We start from the raw sequence: 17662 nt of genomic DNA on the forward strand, positions 1-17662 counted from the left end.
AACGCTCTCTCGGTTCGTGAGTGTGTATATGGTAGAACAGTAAAGGAGAGACTAAAGCTTCGCCTTGGTGTCGTCCACGAGCGTTACGGCTGATGCGGCCAGGGCAACGGAGTCGCGCTCCTTCACCTTGGCGCCTGCAAGAATATGTTCAGTGTCAGGTTAACGCGAGAGAGCACTGGAACAACTTACGGAAGATAACCTTGTTGCCCTCCTTCCACATCTCGGTAACGATAGTCTCCCCTGGGTACACCACGCCAGCAAACCTATGAACGCCAAGGACAAAATTGAGTCTTAGTTCGAGGACTCGAAGCAGATGCCTCTCACCGAACTTTGATGTCCTTGTAAGGGCCGAATGCCTTCAGGACATGTTTCCCAGCAATGCCCATGGAACAGAGACCATGAAGGATGGGTTTGTCAAAGCCACCGATGGCAGCAAAGTCTGGCAAGATCTGCGCAGAAGAAAGGACGTAAGGAGAGAGTCACCAAAGAGGGGGACCCACGACATACATGAAGGGGATTGTAGTCTCCACTCAATCGGTAGAGAGCGGCTTGAGAGGGATTGGTAGCCTCCTCTGTCACAACATCGGGCTGGCGTTTAGGTGGATTGTTAACCGCTGAAGCTGCTCCCCTGTCTACTTTAATTCTTCAGAGATGCAATTGGCAGACTCCACTGTGAGCAACACTGACCGCTCCCAGTTCGTTTTCCTCCGAAGCCTCCAGCACCGCGAATGAACACGGTTGATTGGTTCTCAAAGATAACCTCTCCGGAAGAAGCATCCTTGGTCTCAACGATGATGGTGACTGCAGCAGCCTTTCCCTTGTCAAGGACCTCCAAAAGCCTGGCTTCGCTCACGAGGGCACCGCCAGTCGGAATGGGCGCCTTGATGTTCAAGTATTGTTCGCCATGGAGGAGTTTAGCCTACAGATATTCAACAAGGTCAGTGTACGAGACAATAAGCACTGTGAAGTGAGATTCACGGGATTGTAATTGGGCAGCCAGTCGAGCGGAATACCAGTGCTGCAAGGGAATTGGGGAATAACACCAAACGTAGGCAAGGCGGAGAACGAGTCGTCGCCCTCGAAGGTCCACTGAAGTTCTTGCGCAGTCGCTCCAATACCGAGGTTGTACAGGATAACGTCGCGCTATGTCAGCTGTCAGTCTCATACCATGGCCTTGAACACAAGATGTCAGTTGCCCACCTCAGTGTAGTTGTAGGTAAAAGGTTCGTGAATCTGCTTCTTGGCTTCAGCGACAAGAGCAGAATCCTCGGGGTCTGCAAAAGCTTTTGGATCTCTGAAGGGGGACATGGCGAACAAGTGGTGCGGGACTAGTGGTTTTGCCTTGCAGTGTTGGAAAACACATTGCAATGACGGGCAGCTTTGTGGGAGAAATGGAATCACATGCAATCCCGGTCCGTTGTGCTCGTCCCCCTTCTCAGGCTACAACGTCTGACTCCGTCGGCAATTTGAGAAGTCGAAGTCAAGGGGACAGGCCCTCGTAAACGTTTATACAGTACTTCCAACGTACGACGAATCCCGCAGGATAACACGAAAGGCATTAAGGATATCCACTAAATAGTGCCCAGCAGCTACAGCTCTAAATATACATGCAAATGGAAGATGAGATGGAATACAAATGATAATTTATAGCTTGGCTTTGAGTGATGATTGGTTGTTGATGTTTTCGAGAATCTGTTGGATAGATTCTCCAGAGTTGGCAGGGTGTGTTGCACGCTCGTCTGGATAGAAGAGTTAGCCCAGCCCAGCAGGGAGCTCGAGTATGTGAACATACCATAGGTGGTAATCTCCTTCCACTTGGCCACAACATCCTCGGGCGTGTATGGCTTGTCATGAGGGAAGCCATAGCCGCCAGTTCGTTGCCAGCGTGTCTGGGCAGCCCATCCACCAGAAACCTCAAAGATGGCACCAGTAGTTTCGGTGTTGTCCTTGCTGCTAAGGTAGCCAACAACAGGTGCAACAAAGTCGGGCTTGAAGGCATCGACCATCTCCTGTGGCCTGTATCGCCGTTAATATGCGTCGAATGATTGGGTATGAAGGTTCACGTACCAGACAGTGCTGGTCATGGCAGTTCCAGCAGAGGGAGCAAGGACGTTGGCGATGATACCATACTTCTTGCCCTCAATGGCAAGGGACTTGGTAAGACCGATGATACCAGCCTTCGCGGTGGAGTAGTTGGCCTGACCAAAGTTGCCGTCTGCGATACACAATTAATCTCCGTAGTCGGGGGGAAGCGAGTGGAACGTACAAATGCCGACCTGCGAGCAGGTGGTCACGATACGGCCGTACTTCTGCTTCTGGAAGACGGGCCATACAGCCTTGGCACACTTGTAAGTGCCGCGGAGGTGGACAGCGAGGACAATGTCCCACTCTTGCTTGGTCATGGACTGGAAGGATTTGTCTCGCAGGATACCAGCGTTGGCGATGAGGACGTGGACACCACCGAACTTCTCGAGAGCAACAGCGACGATCTTGTCACCATCCTCAGCGGAGCAAATGGCAGCGGCAGCCTTTCCGCCAGCTATAGCAAACTGGATTAGATTGCGTGAACCGCATTGAGAGAAACCGGAGCTTACCCTTGGTAATTTCGTCGACAACGGCGTTGGCGGCTTTCTCGCTGACGTCATTGACGACAACGTTGGCACCGAGACGAGCGTACATCAAAGCATAGGCGCGACCCAAACCAGCCCCAGCACCTGTGATGATAACCGTCTGTCCGTCGAAGCGGACTTCGGGGGAAGCTTGAGCGTTGGAGGGGAGCGACCTGGCAGTCTCGAGCTTGCCCTGCAGAAGGTGGATTTACATGTATGTCCGAAAAGAACCAATCCAAAGACACTTACCACTGAGTCGACATCGGTAACGGCTTGAGGACTGAAGGAGACCCATTAGCAGGTGCACGCCATATTCTCTGAAAGGAGGTCCGCTCACTAGTATGGCTTGGAGAAATCTGTGACATCCGACCACCTCGCCTTGACCTATTCGAAAACATGAGTACAAGGGATTTCGTAAAACCCGAATAGCCAAACACTCACAGCGGAAGGAGAGAAGCTAGCATCGGTCTTGAAGATCGCGCCATCGCTTCGCTCCCATCGGAGCTCGGCAATGAATCCAGCGCCGACTTCGTACACCTTGCCAGTGGCATCCGGACCGTCAGGGTGGCAGATAGCGGCAACGAAGGGAGCAACGTATTCCGGGCTGAGGTTCTTGAGCATCTCAGCGGGCATGATGGTCTCGGTCATTGCGGAAGCAGCGATCTATGGCATCGAGAAGGGAATGAGAATGTCAGCTTCGCAGAAACGACAACGAGGAAAGAAAAAGAAGGGACGCACCGGAGCAATAGCGGTGGATTTGATGTTGTACTTGACTCCCTCACGAGCCAGGGTCTTGGTGAAACCAATGAGACCCATTTTTGCTGCACTATAGTTGGCCTGACCAAAGTTGCCTGCAGGTGACGCATTAGGTTGAAGTATGTAGAAAGACTGCTGAATGAAGACTCGCACCATAGATACCAGCAGCGCTAGCGGTGTTAATGACACGGCCGAACTTCTGCTTGCGGAAGATAGGCCATGCAGCCTTGGTACAAGCGAAGGCGCCGTGCAGATGGACTTCTGTGATCTGGTCCCACTCCTTGTCCGACATGTTCTTGAAGCTACGTCGAGTTGAGCATGGGCTAAACACAACAGGCAGAACATCGGAAGAAGATGCTCACCCTCTATCGCGAAGGATTCCAGCATTGTTGATGAGGATGGTGACGGTGCCAAAGTTGTCGACGGCGGTCTTGATAACTGCCTCGCCATCGGTCACAGAGGAGGAGTTCACGACGGCCTTGCCTCCGGCTAATCAAATGACTGGCAGTGAGTGCTGTTGTCTAAGACTATACGGAGAAGGAGACATACCCTTGGTAATCTCGTCGACAACCTTTTGGGCTGCAGCGGCGTTGAAGTCGTTGACAACGACGTTAGCACCCCGCGAGGCGAAAAGCAAAGAGTAACTGGAAGACGGGTCGGTAATCAGTTCGCTGCGGCGGTGGATTCAAAGGCGGGAAACATACGCCTTTCCAAGTCCTCCACCGGCACCGGTGACGACGACGGTGTGTCCTTTGAAGTCGAGGTGAGACATGATGTTGAACAAGGTGAATGGGAGAAGGTGAATTTGGGTTTGGTTAAGGTTGAAATAACCTGAAATACCGGCCGAGGTTGCATGTGAATTTCGCCCTATGCCTTTCCTCTTCCCCGGCTTTCCTAATCAGTCACTTTTGATCGCACCCCGCGTTCCGTCTTTTCGCGTGCAACAATTCTTCAAGTTCAACCCTATTATTATTTATAATTTTGCGTCAAAAACACCGCCTCATATATGAGGAAAACGAGTAATAAACTTTTAACTGCAGTCAGAAAGGACAAATCTCCAGAGATTTTACTTTATAACGAAAGAGCGTGGATAGCAAATAACGAGACGAGACGAACGACACAGCATAACGAACGATTGGAAAACAAAATCAAAACGACAATGATAAAGACAGAAATAAGTTACATAACTGAAAGGATGAGAAAGAGTGAGTGAGAGAGGAGGAATCATGCAAGCTGGATAAGAAAGCATATTGTTCGTGAGGGGCCATGACGAGACATTAGGGAAAGAGATGTTGTAAATGAACGACGGGTCTCGAGTGCATAGGGGCTGCACATGTGAGAGTTAGATGCAGTATAACAAGAGAAGATGCCATGAATATAACGGATGGTGCAGATGTGAACGCTGGGATGAATTGGGGTGGACAAAAAGGAGCGGATGGGTGACGACAAGATGCGTAACAGAGTAGTAGTCAACGAACGTATCACCGAAAGCTTCGTTGGCGGATCATTCGGTTCACTCCAAAGTCATCGTTTCGTGCTTTCGTTCGAGGTGCGCGTGCGCCCACTCAATGGCGAAGATGGATGCCTTGAGAAATTTCTTGTTGGCATACTTCTTGCAGACGTACAGCTTGGAGAAGTTCTCTTCCACGAGCTTCGAGATGATGAGGTCGAACCCGGGAATGAGTTGCTCTTCCGTGTAGCCAGAGTAAAAGACGAAGGCTTCGTTCTGCATAGCAGCGATTGTTTGTCAGTCACATGATGCATCAAAGCTTGTTATTAAGGCCGAAACTCACCCAGTCGCCTCCAAGCATCCTTCGAGAGCAGTACATGCCAATAGCAGCGATCATGCTGGGTTTCACTCGCAGGAAGCGGTAGTCCAGCAGAGTAATTTCCGTCAAGAATTTACTCAGGGTTCGCGTCTGAACGTCGTAGTCGTCGGCTTTACTGATTTTCCTCATCCAGCTGTAGGGGGAGCAGTAATGGGAGATGCGGAAGTCGAGGGTTTGGAGCATGATGCGCTCGCCCTTGAGAATCTCCTCCTTCGTGTATCCACTCTCCGTCATGAAGACGAATTCATCCACCGAAGGTGCAAGAATTTCTTCGTACTTGGCAGCAACGAACATGGCAGTCACACCAACAAGCTGGAGTTTGACCAACGAAACGACGCGCTTCGTTAGGAAGCGGTCGACAATGTTGATGGCAATCCAAAGAGTCTCGGGCAACATGTGGTAACGCAAATGCACCTGTAGCAACCAGTCGACCAGCGTCTGTCGCATCGACCAGGTGATTTCATTCTGACCATCCATGTAGTCTGGGTTGGGCATGATTTCATCCTATGACTATGTAAGCGCCGGTCGAGAACGAAAACGTGAAACCAACTCACCTCCATCTCTTCCATATACTTAAAGATCTCGTCGGCATACTCGGAGACCATTGTTGTGTCGTACATGTCAACTTCATCTTCAAAGCGTTCGCGGACGTGGTCGACTTCGCGTTGGAATCGCTTGGCCCGTTGTGTCGAGTACTCGGGCCATACTCTTTCAGGCTTGTCCTCTTCCGAGGCAAGTGCTGCACCGGGTGTTTCGGGAACGTCATCCACATCAACGCCAACCATCGCTTCGACCTCTTGCTCGTGGCCGACGTCGTCTTCTGCATGTTCAACTTCCATGCGGACATGGGTCTCGGCGGGAACGGGGTCTTGGTAGACCACTGTCTCTAGTGTGCTGGAGCGCGAAATGCGGTTGTTACTAATAGCGGCGGGTATCTTGGGTCGGACGGAAGGGACACGCATGTTGACGGTAGCCTGTGGCACATTGGCCATTGGGGGGTTTCGGGAGGGGCCCAGCGGGACGCGCTGGGCGAGGGTGGTTGAATCTGACCTTCCTCGCTTCATGCCAATTTCTTCCTTGAGCTCTTTCCCCACGCCCGCCTTGTGGACTGGGTCCTGCTAAGCGGGCGCATCAGAATCAACCACGCTCTTGAACGGGTGGCACGTCACTCACTTTGTTGCGGTTAACGGCGACGGCGGTGACCTCGCCCAAGGCTTGTCTTACAACGCCGCCTTTCGAGGCGTTCTCCTTTGCTGAAAACCTTGAAGCACCTATCGAGCCATGACGGGAGTGTCTACTCATTGCGTTTTCGTCAGCCTTGACACGCTGGCCAATTCCACGCCGTTGGGGCAACTTCTAGACTGTTAGCACCGTCGCACATGCTGTCAGAACGCTGCAAAACGTACGCGGGCAGCATTAGTGGCCATAGTAGTTCGTTGTTGAATGTTGAAGTTGGTGTTGTCGAAAGTAAAAAATTGAAGAACAAAGTTGGCGGTGGTGATACAAGGTTTGTCGATGTCGGCGTCGTCGAAGGTGGAAAAAGGAGAAAGGTTCTGATTCTGACTGGAAGTCAGCAGACTGAGAGGTCCAAGGAGAAGACTCAAGAGTCGCGAGAACCAAGACGTTTTGAACCAAACCTACCACGTGACCGTGACAAAACTCGGCTAACAACAAAACGCGTCGCGTCGTGACCGTGCCAGTGGCTCTGCTGCTTCTCTTGTTCGAGCGGCGCTGCCTCAGAAAACAACAACAGATGTTTGACATTTCAAAATGGAACGAGAACATTATCATCAATCTATGTACCATCCGGGCCTGTCTGAAATCTAGCAAATCGTCTCTGCTTCTCCGATTCCCACCAACTCTCGTCTGTGGGTGCTGGTCGCTTTGTTCCTAGCCCTGCTCGTTTATCGTGCTGAATCACCTTGACGGGTTCAACGATCCCTCCACCGACTTCCCCATCCGATGAATACCCAAGCCCCGTCCCGGGCTCCCATCCCATCTTGGAAAGTAGTCGATGGCCGATATTGCTCGTTGGCAGTGGCCCTGGTGGGTCGGATACCGGGTCCTTGGAAGAAGCTGCATTCAGAGGGCCAGCAGAGCCAACTGCGGTTTGCATCGATAGACCGGGAGGTTGGGAACTGATCCCGGGTGCACCGGCAGCGTATCCATGAATCTCTCGTCTTCGAGCAGCACGGTCTACGTATGACGCAGACGGTCCTGGACCAGTGGTCGGTGTCAAATGCTGTCGCAAAAGGCTTTGTTTCAGCACGGCCAGTGATTTCTTCGGATTCTGCGGGGTCTGGATCGAAGGACTGTGTAAGGAAACGGAAGCCCTGGTCTTCGGCTCATCCGTGGAGAAAAGTGATATCTCATTAGTATCAGATGAGGAACAATCGATGCATGCCAGGTGGCCCTCATGGATATGCACCGTGAATCTCGTACTCCCAATCGATATTTCGTCCATGTGGTGCAGAGTCCGAGGGAGACTGGCGATTCGCGGCGGAGATAGACGAACAGTGGGGCTTTCATTGTTTGGATTGTGAACACGGAGGAACGTCCCATGTTTTGAGCCCATGTCGACGATACCCCATTCTTTCTTTGCGCCATTCCAGAAAACAGTAGCGTGCACTTTGGACACTTCCATTTCCTTCAGGCGAATGCGAGGTGTGACTGAACTGGCTGCCGGCTTATCCCTTCCAAATTGGACCTCGGGGAATCCAGTGAGGATAGCCAGTCGCCGCTTCGTTGGTAGACAATTTGAGCCCTGGACAACAAGACGCAGGAAAGATGTCGATGTGGTATTCCCTGCGTCTCTGATATCGTCGTTGCCGTCGTCACCCGGCCACTCGTACGACGGGTCGTATTGACTCATAACGGCGATGAAAGAGGGTTTCGCGGGATTTATATATGCGAACCACTGTTTTACTCTGAGGAAAGGCTCGTTTTAGTCTACGAGGAACGAGAGCTTGACCACGCACCGTACATTACAACAGAAGGGCAGCCTGTCCCAGAGATCCTGCACTGCCATCCATGCAGACCGTGTTTTGGAGGTCCGACCGGCAGACGCCGAACTCCGAAAAGGGCGCCTGGTCGGCAAGTTAAGCGCCAAACCGCTCGTGTCCAGCAGTTACCTCCGCAATGCTTCGTGGCAATTAGTGGGGTGCGTTTACTTTATCTCTTTATTTTCCTTGAATGCTCTATCTATTACATATTCAGAGTGCCCCGATCCCCAAGTCGGACTGGCATTGCGAGTCTAGGGCGAAGTGTGAAGCGAGGTTTGCTCACAGTAAAAACCGAGTGATGAAATCAGGACCTCTCTATTCCTGGGCTGCTATATCTGGTCTAAATGTGTGATTCTCTCGGGACTCGGAGGACTGCCAGAATTATCTGATGGTCCTCACAGAAGAATCGATCATGGAGTACTTATGCGAGGATATGCTGGCATCAGAAGGCCTTGTCCGGGAGAGAAGGTTCACAACAGCAGGGCAAATAAGGCTCCACTATCTTCGCATCGTAAATGGGGCGTCATCGTTGGCCATGGAAGTGGAGCTTTTTCATCACTTCAGGTGACTCTGTTCTTTAGAGATCGGCCTTTTCGGCTTGGTCTACATGAGCGTACTCCGTTCTTCCCTTGACTCGCGAAGGTCTGAGCTTTGCAGAGGGAGGGATAATGGTTGACCATGTCTTGCTGCAATGTGTCAGAACTCATAGCATTCTGAAAGGCCTTATTTTGGAACCTCTCTATTGGAAGAAGAGCATTACTCTTGGATGTAGGTGGGCTTCTCGACTTCTCTATCCGTTGTTTCAATCTCAAAGAGAAGAGGCCTACCAATAACACCCCGTGTAAAAACGATTGTTTCGAGAGAGAATTCGGGCAGACTGGATACAATGTTAACCAGCTAGCAGTGTCACGGTGCTCCTATCCCCTCATAGGCGTATTTTTGAAAACATGTTCTCTTTGCGCGGTAGATTCTAGAGGATGTTGCGATGGTAGAGGTTTCAACTACCGAGAGGGGTTACCAGCCCTGACAAGCGACGCTTTCTCTGCACTCTTCAAAGCTAAACCCCTATCCGCGCGTGTTCGGCTGATCGATCGAAGAGGATCAAAGCGGTCCGTTCAGGGGAACTTGCCAAGTTTGGTATCGCGCACACGTTGAACGCGAACCACCAACTTGTCTCCACTCTGACCGCAATGGATCTCACTGAGGTTCTTATATTTCACTGTCTGCTAGGGGTTTTGTGACCCACGCTGCTCTTTAGGATCACCTGAAGTCGCTTTCAGCGAAAGAATGGCTAATTAAAACCGACCCTGGCTCTTCAACTCCCTATCTCTTTGTTTGTCCTTTTTCCTCCACTGAAAGGCGTTCCTTCTGGACTGAGTGTGTTTTGGAATTCTTTTCCAACGTTAGAAATTTTCCTTCTCAAGAATAGATCTATCCTGTGTCCTCCTGGCTACAGATACCAAGTCAGTGTGGGCCGAAGGTGTGTATACTCCAATGCATCAAGGTCCTGACATATCTAAACCCCCTGTAAGTCATGAATAGTCAGCAATTCGCGCGTCGCTGGAGAAAATACAATCCCAGCAGTCCAGGCCCATATCCAAGTGTGGAAGAAGAAGACGCCTGGCGGGAAGAAGGGCTGGAATGGCTCTCAAACCTCCATACCCTCGGGGGCATTGACCAGGCCGTCTTCGAGGTTGTTGACTCTCACTTTTCGGTGCGTGAATATTGCTTCACGCAAACAATGATAGACTGCCTGACGCTTCAAGTAGGATCTTTCTCTGGGGTTGGATCATGCGAGCTTTAAATGGAGATGGGAAGCCAACAGCGTTGGTTATCGCTCCTCAGCTGAAATCATTTCCAAGCACCTGGTCATTCCGTTAATAACCGCCAATTCTCTGGCACTGTCTTCTCCAGAGTCCATCGGTGAGATGGCAGACAGTGACGTAGAAAAGGTATGCACGTTCCATTAAATGTCAACGAGACAGCACGGCGAACTCACGCTGAGCGATAGGCGGTCGATAAATCGGCACGGGTAGCGAGAAGGCATGCCGACACCCACGTCAGAAACGCCCTTTCCAAGCCAAAGGCCGCCACAATTCTTCGACGAATAACCGCAATGTTCAATTTCGCCACAGAACTCCGTATGTGTCTGAGTTTTCGTTCCGTGAGACGATGATCCTTACCTTGCCTTCCCTCCCATCAACCTGTTTTCAGCACCAATCCTGTCTGTCGCACAAAAACCGGATCTTGAGCCCAGGTTGCAGGTAGAACCACAGGTGAAACAACCGCCACCATCACACCCCTCCCCACCCCCACTTGTTGCGAGAGAAGCACCATCCTCTAAAGCGACCGCTGATATTGCAATCCATGGTCGGCGTATGACATCGGAGTCTCCTCCCCCACAGGCAGCAGTAAGTCTCACCCGTTGATTCGTTTGCTCAGCTGTTGTGGAAGGTCATTGACATAACCGTTATCGCTTCTTTTTCACTTCCTTTCTGTCTCATCTTCCTTTCGAACCTTCTTTTTCCAGCGTCAGGCCGTTCCTTCCCCAGCTAGATCCGATATGAAAGGTAAAGACAGGGCGGCTGTGCCGGTGGGATCAGAAACAGAGGACTCTGACGATGAGCAAGGAGAAGGCTCGGCGCCTGTTTCCATTCCGAAGGGCCAGGGCACGCCTTCTCCACCTGCAGTAAACGCAGCAGTATTAACCAATCAGGACATTCGGATGCATAGTCCATCGCCCCCGCCACCGTCAATCAGGAAGCAGTCACTCAGCCCTCCACCTGCGAGTGCGGCAGCATCAAGTAAAGAGTCCCCAGCGCCGGAGAGAAAGTCTGCAAAGAAACCACGGGTGGAATCTTCTAGTAACGATAGTGATAGCGATGCAGGTTCGAAGGGACGGGCTGGTTCTCGCGTTCCTGCTCGGAGAGGGGCAAAGCAGCCTATGAAGCGGGGAGGAAAGCGGTTCTAATACGGGGGTTATTTGGTAGAGATGTATACTTGCTAATATACACGGTACAGAGATGTTATCCAACCAGTAAACAAGCAGGACAGCGGAAGCAGATATGTGCAAAGCGGGGTAGAACAGGTTCACAGCACAAATTCAGTAGTAGATAAGTGGGTGTACGACAGCGGATAACGATAAGTGGATAGAGACAACATGAGATGGAGCTCGATGATTCGGCGAGAATGCGTAATGAGTAGAGCAAATCGTGTGAAGATGATCATGACGCCAATGAAGATGGAGGCAGGATGGTATGCGGGACGTTCACGGTCATGAATGATGAAATGACACTCCTCTTGAGTCGAAGATCAACGACCGACACGACGAGCGAATTCGGCGCTACGACACTCCTCGCAGGGGGCGTGGAACAGGTTGACGATTCGACGTTCATCGCCCGTTTCCTGAACGTTAAAGAACGGTCAAAAGGCGGAATCGGAGCAAAGAACGGGAAATGACCGACTCGAGTGCAGGAACAATTTGGCGCCTTGTGGGTGTGAGCACTACTGTGCCAGCAATTTTCGGACTCGCAGTCGACCTTCTCTCCGGAGTAGTATGACTTGATAAAATGCTGGCGGAGACCGTGAATAGGGTGTCCGGATGGAACGAGCGGGACAGTACGTACACCGCAACCTCTGTGGTAATCACCGAACCTATGGGACGATGTCGTCAACCGTCCTGTCCGACGATATAAATACGGATAGGGGTAGACGTACACTTCCATGCGGCACATTGTTTGGATACTGGGGTATTAGAATATAGAAGAGTTGAGGGATGGAGAGGATTGAAGCCAGGGAAGCGGGAAGGGCAGTTGGAGGTCAGGACAAGAAACGAGGCATAATTTATAGGTCTTCGATGGAGTTAAGTGAAAAAGCTGGAACACAGTCCTGTTGTCACGCGATGCTGTTGACTATACTTGGATCTCCGCCAAGATGGGTTCGGAAAGACCTTGTATCAAACTCATCGGTATTTGATCCCGGACCACCACAGCAACTGCTGCGTCTTTGGTGGGCACGCCCTTCAACTTCCAATCAGGTCGTTAGCATCTCTGCGGTCTCTTGACCTGACAATGCCAATGCAAAACTCTTCCGATGGAACAGAAGCGGCCCCATCCGAGCTCATTGGCGCCCGACCAATCGTGAAGTGCAATACGACGTTCGCGGAGAATTGCGTTTATTCGAGAAGGAAGATATGCCACGAGTACCAGCAAGACCAATATGAGCCACCGGCAAATAGTCCATCTGTTCGTACTGTCGAAAGGAGATGGAATATCGATGATGGTCACCGGGGCAAAATTGCCTTACAAGAGGCATGGTGCAGACCCATTGGACAAGAGAAGAACCCACAAGCGGGATGAAATCACCCGAAAGTGCAGGAGAGACCCATTCATCGAGATTGAATGACGTCTGTGAAGTAAGATCTGGAACGATTATCACCATGGTCGATGAGAAAGTAAAAACGTTCAAATGGGTCGTTCTACTGGAAATAGGCGTACATCGACCATCATGGGTGATTCAATCGTTTACTGGAAAGAACACCGGCGGCATTTCATGTTGCTTCGTTGCTGTCATGAATCCCCCGAGAAAAAAGGTTCGGAGGTGATCAGATGGCCTGAAAGCATCGAAACCCGTACCGATTCCTATATCTACAAGGGTGAATTGGAATAATTAACGTTGCGAAATGACTGTGTGCAATGAGAAAAATGTTTCATACCTGGACACCAAGGTCGTTGCGCTAGGGCGAAGCCAATGGTTCTCCAGAATCGTTTTCAATGTGACGCCCTCGCAGTTTTCCGTAATGGTTTCGGTCCCGGTAAAGGCGCGTGTAGGCTGACTTCTTTGTCTAGATTGTTGTGGTCGCCATCGACATTCAACCAGGACATCGCAGCTGTTCTCGCTTCCCCCAACAACTTCTGATTAGCTCTCAGCGGTTGCTGAACATCTTTAGCCACGCCCAGAGCGCGTCGGGTGAAAGCGAAAACAAATTCGAGCAAAAGATAAATAAATTTGAGAACTAGCTCGTGCCGTGGACAGATCGCGCCACGATGAAGACATGCTTTGGACATCGCTCGCCACCACCGGTCACGCGTCGTCGACGCCATCAGTCTCACGCCGCGGCCAAATCCCGATACTTGTTCCACTCTTTGGCACCTTATCCCTCGTTACCTGCTCGCGTCCCGCCTCCCACTCTTCAAAAATGTCCACCGAAGACCTCATTGAGGTGGGAAAATCAATTATAATACCGGCATTGAACCTGGACTCACTGTATTTTACAGCAAGCATTAGCCAGCGGACAAGCTTTCGTGCTCCCTCCCTCACCTCGCGAGACCAGGGCACCAGAGCCCCCAATTGCTGCTGCCGTGGCCTCTGAAACTACAGCAGACAGTGCTGTCGATGAGTCTGAACCCACCGAGGCTCCTTCTGCCACCCCCGAGCCCGACGCCTGGAAGGCAGAGTATGACGCTCAGGTCGAGGCCTGGAGAGCACAGTCTGCTGAAGCTCGAGAAAAGGCCGAGAAGGAACGCGCAAGATGGGAGGCCATTCGCAAGGAAGAGGCTGAAAAACGCAAAGCTGCTGGAATCCCTGAAGTGAAGGAAGATATCCCCACTGGACTTCCCACCCACAGGCCCAAGTCGGATCCCCCCGCAGTGGTACGTCCTACTTATACCTCAAGTTTCGCAAATTGTCGTTTATCGAGTATATAGGCAACTACAAGCTCCACAGTCGACATCCGTCCCGATTCGAGACAGGACACCGATACCAACGAGGGCTCTCAGAAGTGGGAGGAGGTTCAAGCTGCCTCCACTGCGTCCTTCCCCTCCATGTCATTCCCAGAGCGGACGACGCCGCCTTCCTTGGCTCCTGCACCTCAAACCTCTCAAGCACCTCCTCCTACCGCTACGCTCGCCATTTTCGACTCATCCCTGTCGACTCGCACTCGTATTGTTGCCTTGTTTTCAGCCCTTGCTATCAATTTGGCCCTGCCTTTCGTCAACGGAGTCATGCTCGGCTTTGGCGAAATCTTTGCTAAAAACGTCGTGCTCAATTGGTTCGGATGGAGGTCGGTCAGTGTAGCGTCCAACGTCGGTATTGGCGCCAGACGCGAGCGTACATCCGTATTCAGATGATTTTCGACTGTGCTGTATCTCCAACCTAGTATCTGTACATTCGTCTATGGTCATCGAGCACGCTGCAATCCCAAGCTATTAATATTAGGGGAAAATAAAGATAGTAAAGAACTACACAAGATGAAAAGATTAGAGTCTGGCATCCTTGGGCATCTGTCGAATAGCCTGGCGAACGCCGAGATCGCCCAAAACGTCCTCCGCTAGTGTAAACGAAATCAGGATTAGCACCGAGAGACCAGGGCGGTGGCAGAAGCAACGAACCTCCACCGAGAATACTGCAAGAACCAATGTCAGTAACTTTGCTCCTTAAACGTTAGAAGCCACACTCACGCATCGAAGGGAACAGTGCGGTGGTACTTCATAGAGGATATCTGTATCAGTCACCGGACACAAGATCACTGCAAACAAACCTACATGTTCGATGAATTGACCCATTCCTGGAAAAACGACAGGTCAGCTGCAGCCCTGGTAAGACCATAGGTGAGTTAAACGTACCAGTTCGAGTAATTCCGCGGCCACCGAAGATCTGCAGTACGTGAGCATTTGAATGAAGCACGACAGTAGCAATAGATATCTTACTTGAACGGCGTCAGTAGCAGTTTCCTGGGCGAACTTGGTCGAAGTCATCTTGAGCAAACCGATGGGTCTAGTGGCTGTCAACAAAAACGCGCAAGGAAGCTTGAATAGGAACACGTACCCGGCAAGGTACTTGGCTTGTTCTTTGTAGGACTGATTCCGGGATGAGTTCGAGATCTGAAGTCAATTTGGAGGAAACTTACCATGTTGTTCATCTGATAGGTGATGTTTTCGAGCCAGCTTTGGACAGCTTCAGCTCGCGAAATCATGGCGGCAAGTTTGCTCCGAATAACAGCCTGGGAATGCAAGGGCTTTCCGAAAGCCTTCCGCTGGGTAGTCCACCTGATCAAGGTCAATTAATGAGGCGCCGTGAAGGAAATGAATTACACCTACTTCAAGCACTCTTCGACAATAAGTCGCTGGCTCCTGGCAGACGAGCAGATCATGACCCATCGTTCATGGTTGAAGTTGCTATATCAAAACATGTCAGTGACCGTTTAGGTCGGTGACTGAAGTTATTCGAACCTGAGCATAACGAAGATTCCTCCACCCTCCGGGCCAAGAGTGTTCTCGACCGGCACCTTGACATTGTCGAAGGTGATGAAGGCAGTGCCAGCAGTCGGGGACTAATAGAAGGAGGTCAACCAAGTCAACCTTCTGATTCTCGGAAGCACGCACGTAGCTAGTCTTGATGGACTTGGTCTCGACGCCCTCGCCACGTTCGACAAGGATGACAGTGAAACCGTCCTACAACCAGCGTTAACTAAACCTCAAGAGTCCAAAACTCAAATAAAATTACCTCGGTCTTGCAGCCGACGGTGAAACTAAGAGTAGACATTGTAAGGATTCGTCCAGCTCGGAAAACGATCCCCACTTACTAATGGGCAAATCTGGCACAGAGAATGCGTCAATAACCTCCTTTGACAGTTCCTAGGAATTCACTCACGTTCCGTTGGTAATCCACTTCTTGCTGTAGAACGCGATAAGATGAATTGAGAATGTGTTGCGGTGGAGTTATCGGAAAGAGATGGGCGTTATTGGGCACGGTGCACATACACATGATCAGTATGCAGCCTCAGTACCAGTAATCCGGGGAGAATAGAACTCACGTTCCGTTGATGATCCAGTGCTTGCCGTCTGGAGTCTTCACGGCAGTGGTCCTGAGACCAGCAACATCGCTACCAGCAAAGGCCTCAGAAATAGCCAAGCAAATAGGCTTCTTCCCGGACAAAACGTCCGGAACGACCTTCGCCTTAATCTCATCGCTACCAAAGTTGAGAACGGGAGGGAGGCCGATGACTGAGCCGGCCATGAGACCTGTGAATTTCCACGTTAGGTTTTGTGACGCTTCAATAAAGACAGAAATGGTCAAAGTCCATACCATCTCCATAGCCTCGGCACCCGGCTCGTGCAAACTCTTGGGTAATAATCATCTAAACGGGGTCTTAGAACCCAATAAGGGTATTTCAGCTTGTAGAACTACTCGCCTCGTGGAAGTAATCGAACTGTGAACATGTTGCAATGTGAATGAGGCAAAGCTGATCTAGAACGACGACGGGAAATACGCACTTGCTCGGGCTTAACGATGCCTCCCATGAGCTCAAGGCCTACACTAGTTGATTAGAAACCGTCGGCGTTGTGCTTGACAGTAACCAACCTTTGAGGTGCTTGCCGGGGCCCATTCGCATGGCATGGAGGTTGAGCTTGCTATTCGGAAGCTCAGAATCCGCAATGCGTGTCGAGACAATCAAAGACTCACGCCATGGCTTCTATGACACTTGCGCTAGGAGGCTTTCCATCTTCTTCTCTGGCCTATTCACAACCCAAATTCAATGATATTTCGGGAAATATATCAACGTTACTACTCACGCGGGCATCAGGTGTGACAACCTCGTCGATGAACTTCCGTACTGCCTTTTGGAATTGCCTATGGTTCTATTATTGGCGAATAAGAAAAAAAATGAGATTGGCTCCGGGTATTGTTGTATGAGGTGACCTACATCCGAGTAGTAAGGGCTGTGGTAGCCAGCAGAAAGCCAAGTTGGTTCGGCGTAGGGAACCTTAGAGAGTTCGCCGACGATTTGGCTGTGGATGACACTCTTCTCGCCCTCAATCACGCCAATCTGGAGGCGCTTGTATTGAGGCTTTTCGATGACCTCGTGTCGGTGAAGGCCGTAAAAGGCTTCGGTAGCATCCTTGCCAGCTAAAAATATGACGACCGAGGGGTTAAACGCTGCGTCTCATGTTCAAGTAAATTTTTCCAGCCCTACGCACCAACTTCGGCGTCCAACAAGACAGAGGCACCTCCAGGGTGTAGATTCTTGAAACGACTAATGTCATAGACCTTGCCGTCGATGATGATCCACTAGAAGCGGCGAGGTAAGTTGAAAAGTGGTGGATGCGGCCAAATGTATTCCTCACAAGATCACCGTCCTCGTCGTGCTGTAACCGTTATCAGATATGATTTAAAGAGGCTGAAGCCGAGATAAGGCCCTGCGCACCTTTGCGACTTCTTCGCGGGTGAAGACTTTGAGTTCTTTTGAGGCCATTGTGAGCGACGACGAGGCTGGTAATGATACAGCAACAACGGTGTGCGTTAGTCAAAATGCAGCGTCGATAGTTAAAGCGCTGTCCAGGCATGTGATAATCCCGATCACCTCCACAAACAGCAACCTCAGCTGCTCCACGCCTCTCCACGCGTCCACTTCGGATAGCGGATCCTCTCAATCAACCTCGGGGCCCCTGATGAAACAGAATTTGTT

At 50.9% G+C, this 17662-nt stretch overlaps 8 protein-coding genes across 8 annotated transcripts; 3 read left to right on the forward strand and 5 right to left on the reverse strand.

Annotated features, from left to right (window-relative positions):
• Positions 1-51: 51 nt before the first annotated feature.
• CC1G_06395 (hydroxysteroid dehydrogenase) lies at positions 52-1350 on the reverse strand (the record flags this gene model as incomplete). The annotated part of the gene is made up of 7 exons (XM_001836258.2): positions 1201-1350; positions 979-1143; positions 688-919; positions 508-632; positions 325-449; positions 190-263; positions 52-134 (listed from the first exon to the last, which is right to left on the reverse strand). Exons 1-7 carry the CDS (start codon positions 1306-1308, stop codon positions 52-54), a joined length of 912 nt encoding a protein of 303 aa, XP_001836310.2. The 5' UTR covers positions 1309-1350.
• A 294-nt stretch (positions 1351-1644) lies between these two features.
• On the reverse strand, positions 1645-4137 carry CC1G_06396 (peroxisomal hydratase-dehydrogenase-epimerase; the record flags this gene model as incomplete). The annotated part of the gene is made up of 13 exons (XM_001836259.1): positions 1645-1739; positions 1793-2016; positions 2068-2215; positions 2267-2539; positions 2595-2802; positions 2859-2889; positions 2947-2993; positions 3051-3272; positions 3348-3460; positions 3519-3667; positions 3728-3854; positions 3915-4009; positions 4070-4137. 13 exons carry the CDS (start codon positions 4135-4137, stop codon positions 1645-1647), a joined length of 1800 nt encoding a protein of 599 aa, XP_001836311.1.
• A 741-nt stretch (positions 4138-4878) lies between these two features.
• Positions 4879-6621, reverse strand: CC1G_06397 (cyclin; the record flags this gene model as incomplete). Its single annotated transcript, XM_001836260.2, has 5 exons — positions 4879-5091; positions 5159-5698; positions 5749-6309; positions 6368-6550; positions 6601-6621. 5 exons carry the CDS (start codon positions 6619-6621, stop codon positions 4879-4881), a joined length of 1518 nt encoding a protein of 505 aa, XP_001836312.2.
• A 312-nt stretch (positions 6622-6933) lies between these two features.
• CC1G_06398 (angiogenic factor with G patch and FHA domains 1) lies at positions 6934-8066 on the reverse strand (the record flags this gene model as incomplete). The annotated part of the gene is made up of 1 exon (XM_001836261.2): positions 6934-8066. The coding sequence occupies one exon, from the start codon at positions 8064-8066 to the stop codon at positions 6990-6992; it is 1077 nt and encodes a 358-aa protein (XP_001836313.1). The 3' UTR covers positions 6934-6989.
• A 1320-nt stretch (positions 8067-9386) lies between these two features.
• Positions 9387-11167, forward strand: CC1G_06399 (hypothetical protein; the record flags this gene model as incomplete). Its single annotated transcript, XM_001836262.2, has 8 exons — positions 9387-9401; positions 9455-9529; positions 9604-9676; positions 9729-9910; positions 9966-10148; positions 10208-10337; positions 10411-10607; positions 10727-11167. Exons 4-8 carry the CDS (start codon positions 9731-9733, stop codon positions 11165-11167), a joined length of 1131 nt encoding a protein of 376 aa, XP_001836314.1. The 5' UTR covers positions 9387-9401; positions 9455-9529; positions 9604-9676; positions 9729-9730.
• Positions 11168-12266: 1099 nt separating this feature from the next.
• On the forward strand, positions 12267-13113 carry CC1G_14415 (hypothetical protein; the record flags this gene model as incomplete). The annotated part of the gene is made up of 3 exons (XM_002911372.1): positions 12267-12440; positions 12518-12795; positions 13044-13113. 3 exons carry the CDS (start codon positions 12267-12269, stop codon positions 13111-13113), a joined length of 522 nt encoding a protein of 173 aa, XP_002911418.1.
• A 280-nt stretch (positions 13114-13393) lies between these two features.
• On the forward strand, positions 13394-14324 carry CC1G_06401 (hypothetical protein; the record flags this gene model as incomplete). The annotated part of the gene is made up of 3 exons (XM_001836264.1): positions 13394-13417; positions 13473-13847; positions 13902-14324. 3 exons carry the CDS (start codon positions 13394-13396, stop codon positions 14322-14324), a joined length of 822 nt encoding a protein of 273 aa, XP_001836316.1.
• Positions 14325-14453: 129 nt separating this feature from the next.
• On the reverse strand, positions 14454-17467 carry CC1G_06402 (acyl-CoA dehydrogenase; the record flags this gene model as incomplete). Its single annotated transcript, XM_001836265.2, has 24 exons — positions 17402-17467; positions 17322-17342; positions 17175-17265; positions 16901-17103; positions 16770-16835; positions 16660-16712; positions 16558-16607; positions 16470-16507; positions 16282-16333; positions 16010-16217; positions 15847-15870; positions 15779-15790; positions 15700-15724; positions 15579-15647; positions 15426-15526; positions 15294-15371; positions 15104-15242; positions 15022-15053; positions 14904-14970; positions 14820-14850; positions 14739-14761; positions 14655-14680; positions 14586-14599; positions 14454-14524 (listed from the first exon to the last, which is right to left on the reverse strand). Exons 1-24 carry the CDS (start codon positions 17447-17449, stop codon positions 14454-14456), a joined length of 1542 nt encoding a protein of 513 aa, XP_001836317.1. The 5' UTR covers positions 17450-17467.
• Between the last annotated feature and the right edge of the window lie 195 nt (positions 17468-17662).

This window comes from Coprinopsis cinerea (assembly GCF_000182895.1).
Source record: "Coprinopsis cinerea okayama7#130 chromosome 4 map unlocalized cont3.4, whole genome shotgun sequence".
Taxonomy (NCBI): Eukaryota; Fungi; Basidiomycota; class Agaricomycetes; order Agaricales; family Psathyrellaceae; genus Coprinopsis; species Coprinopsis cinerea.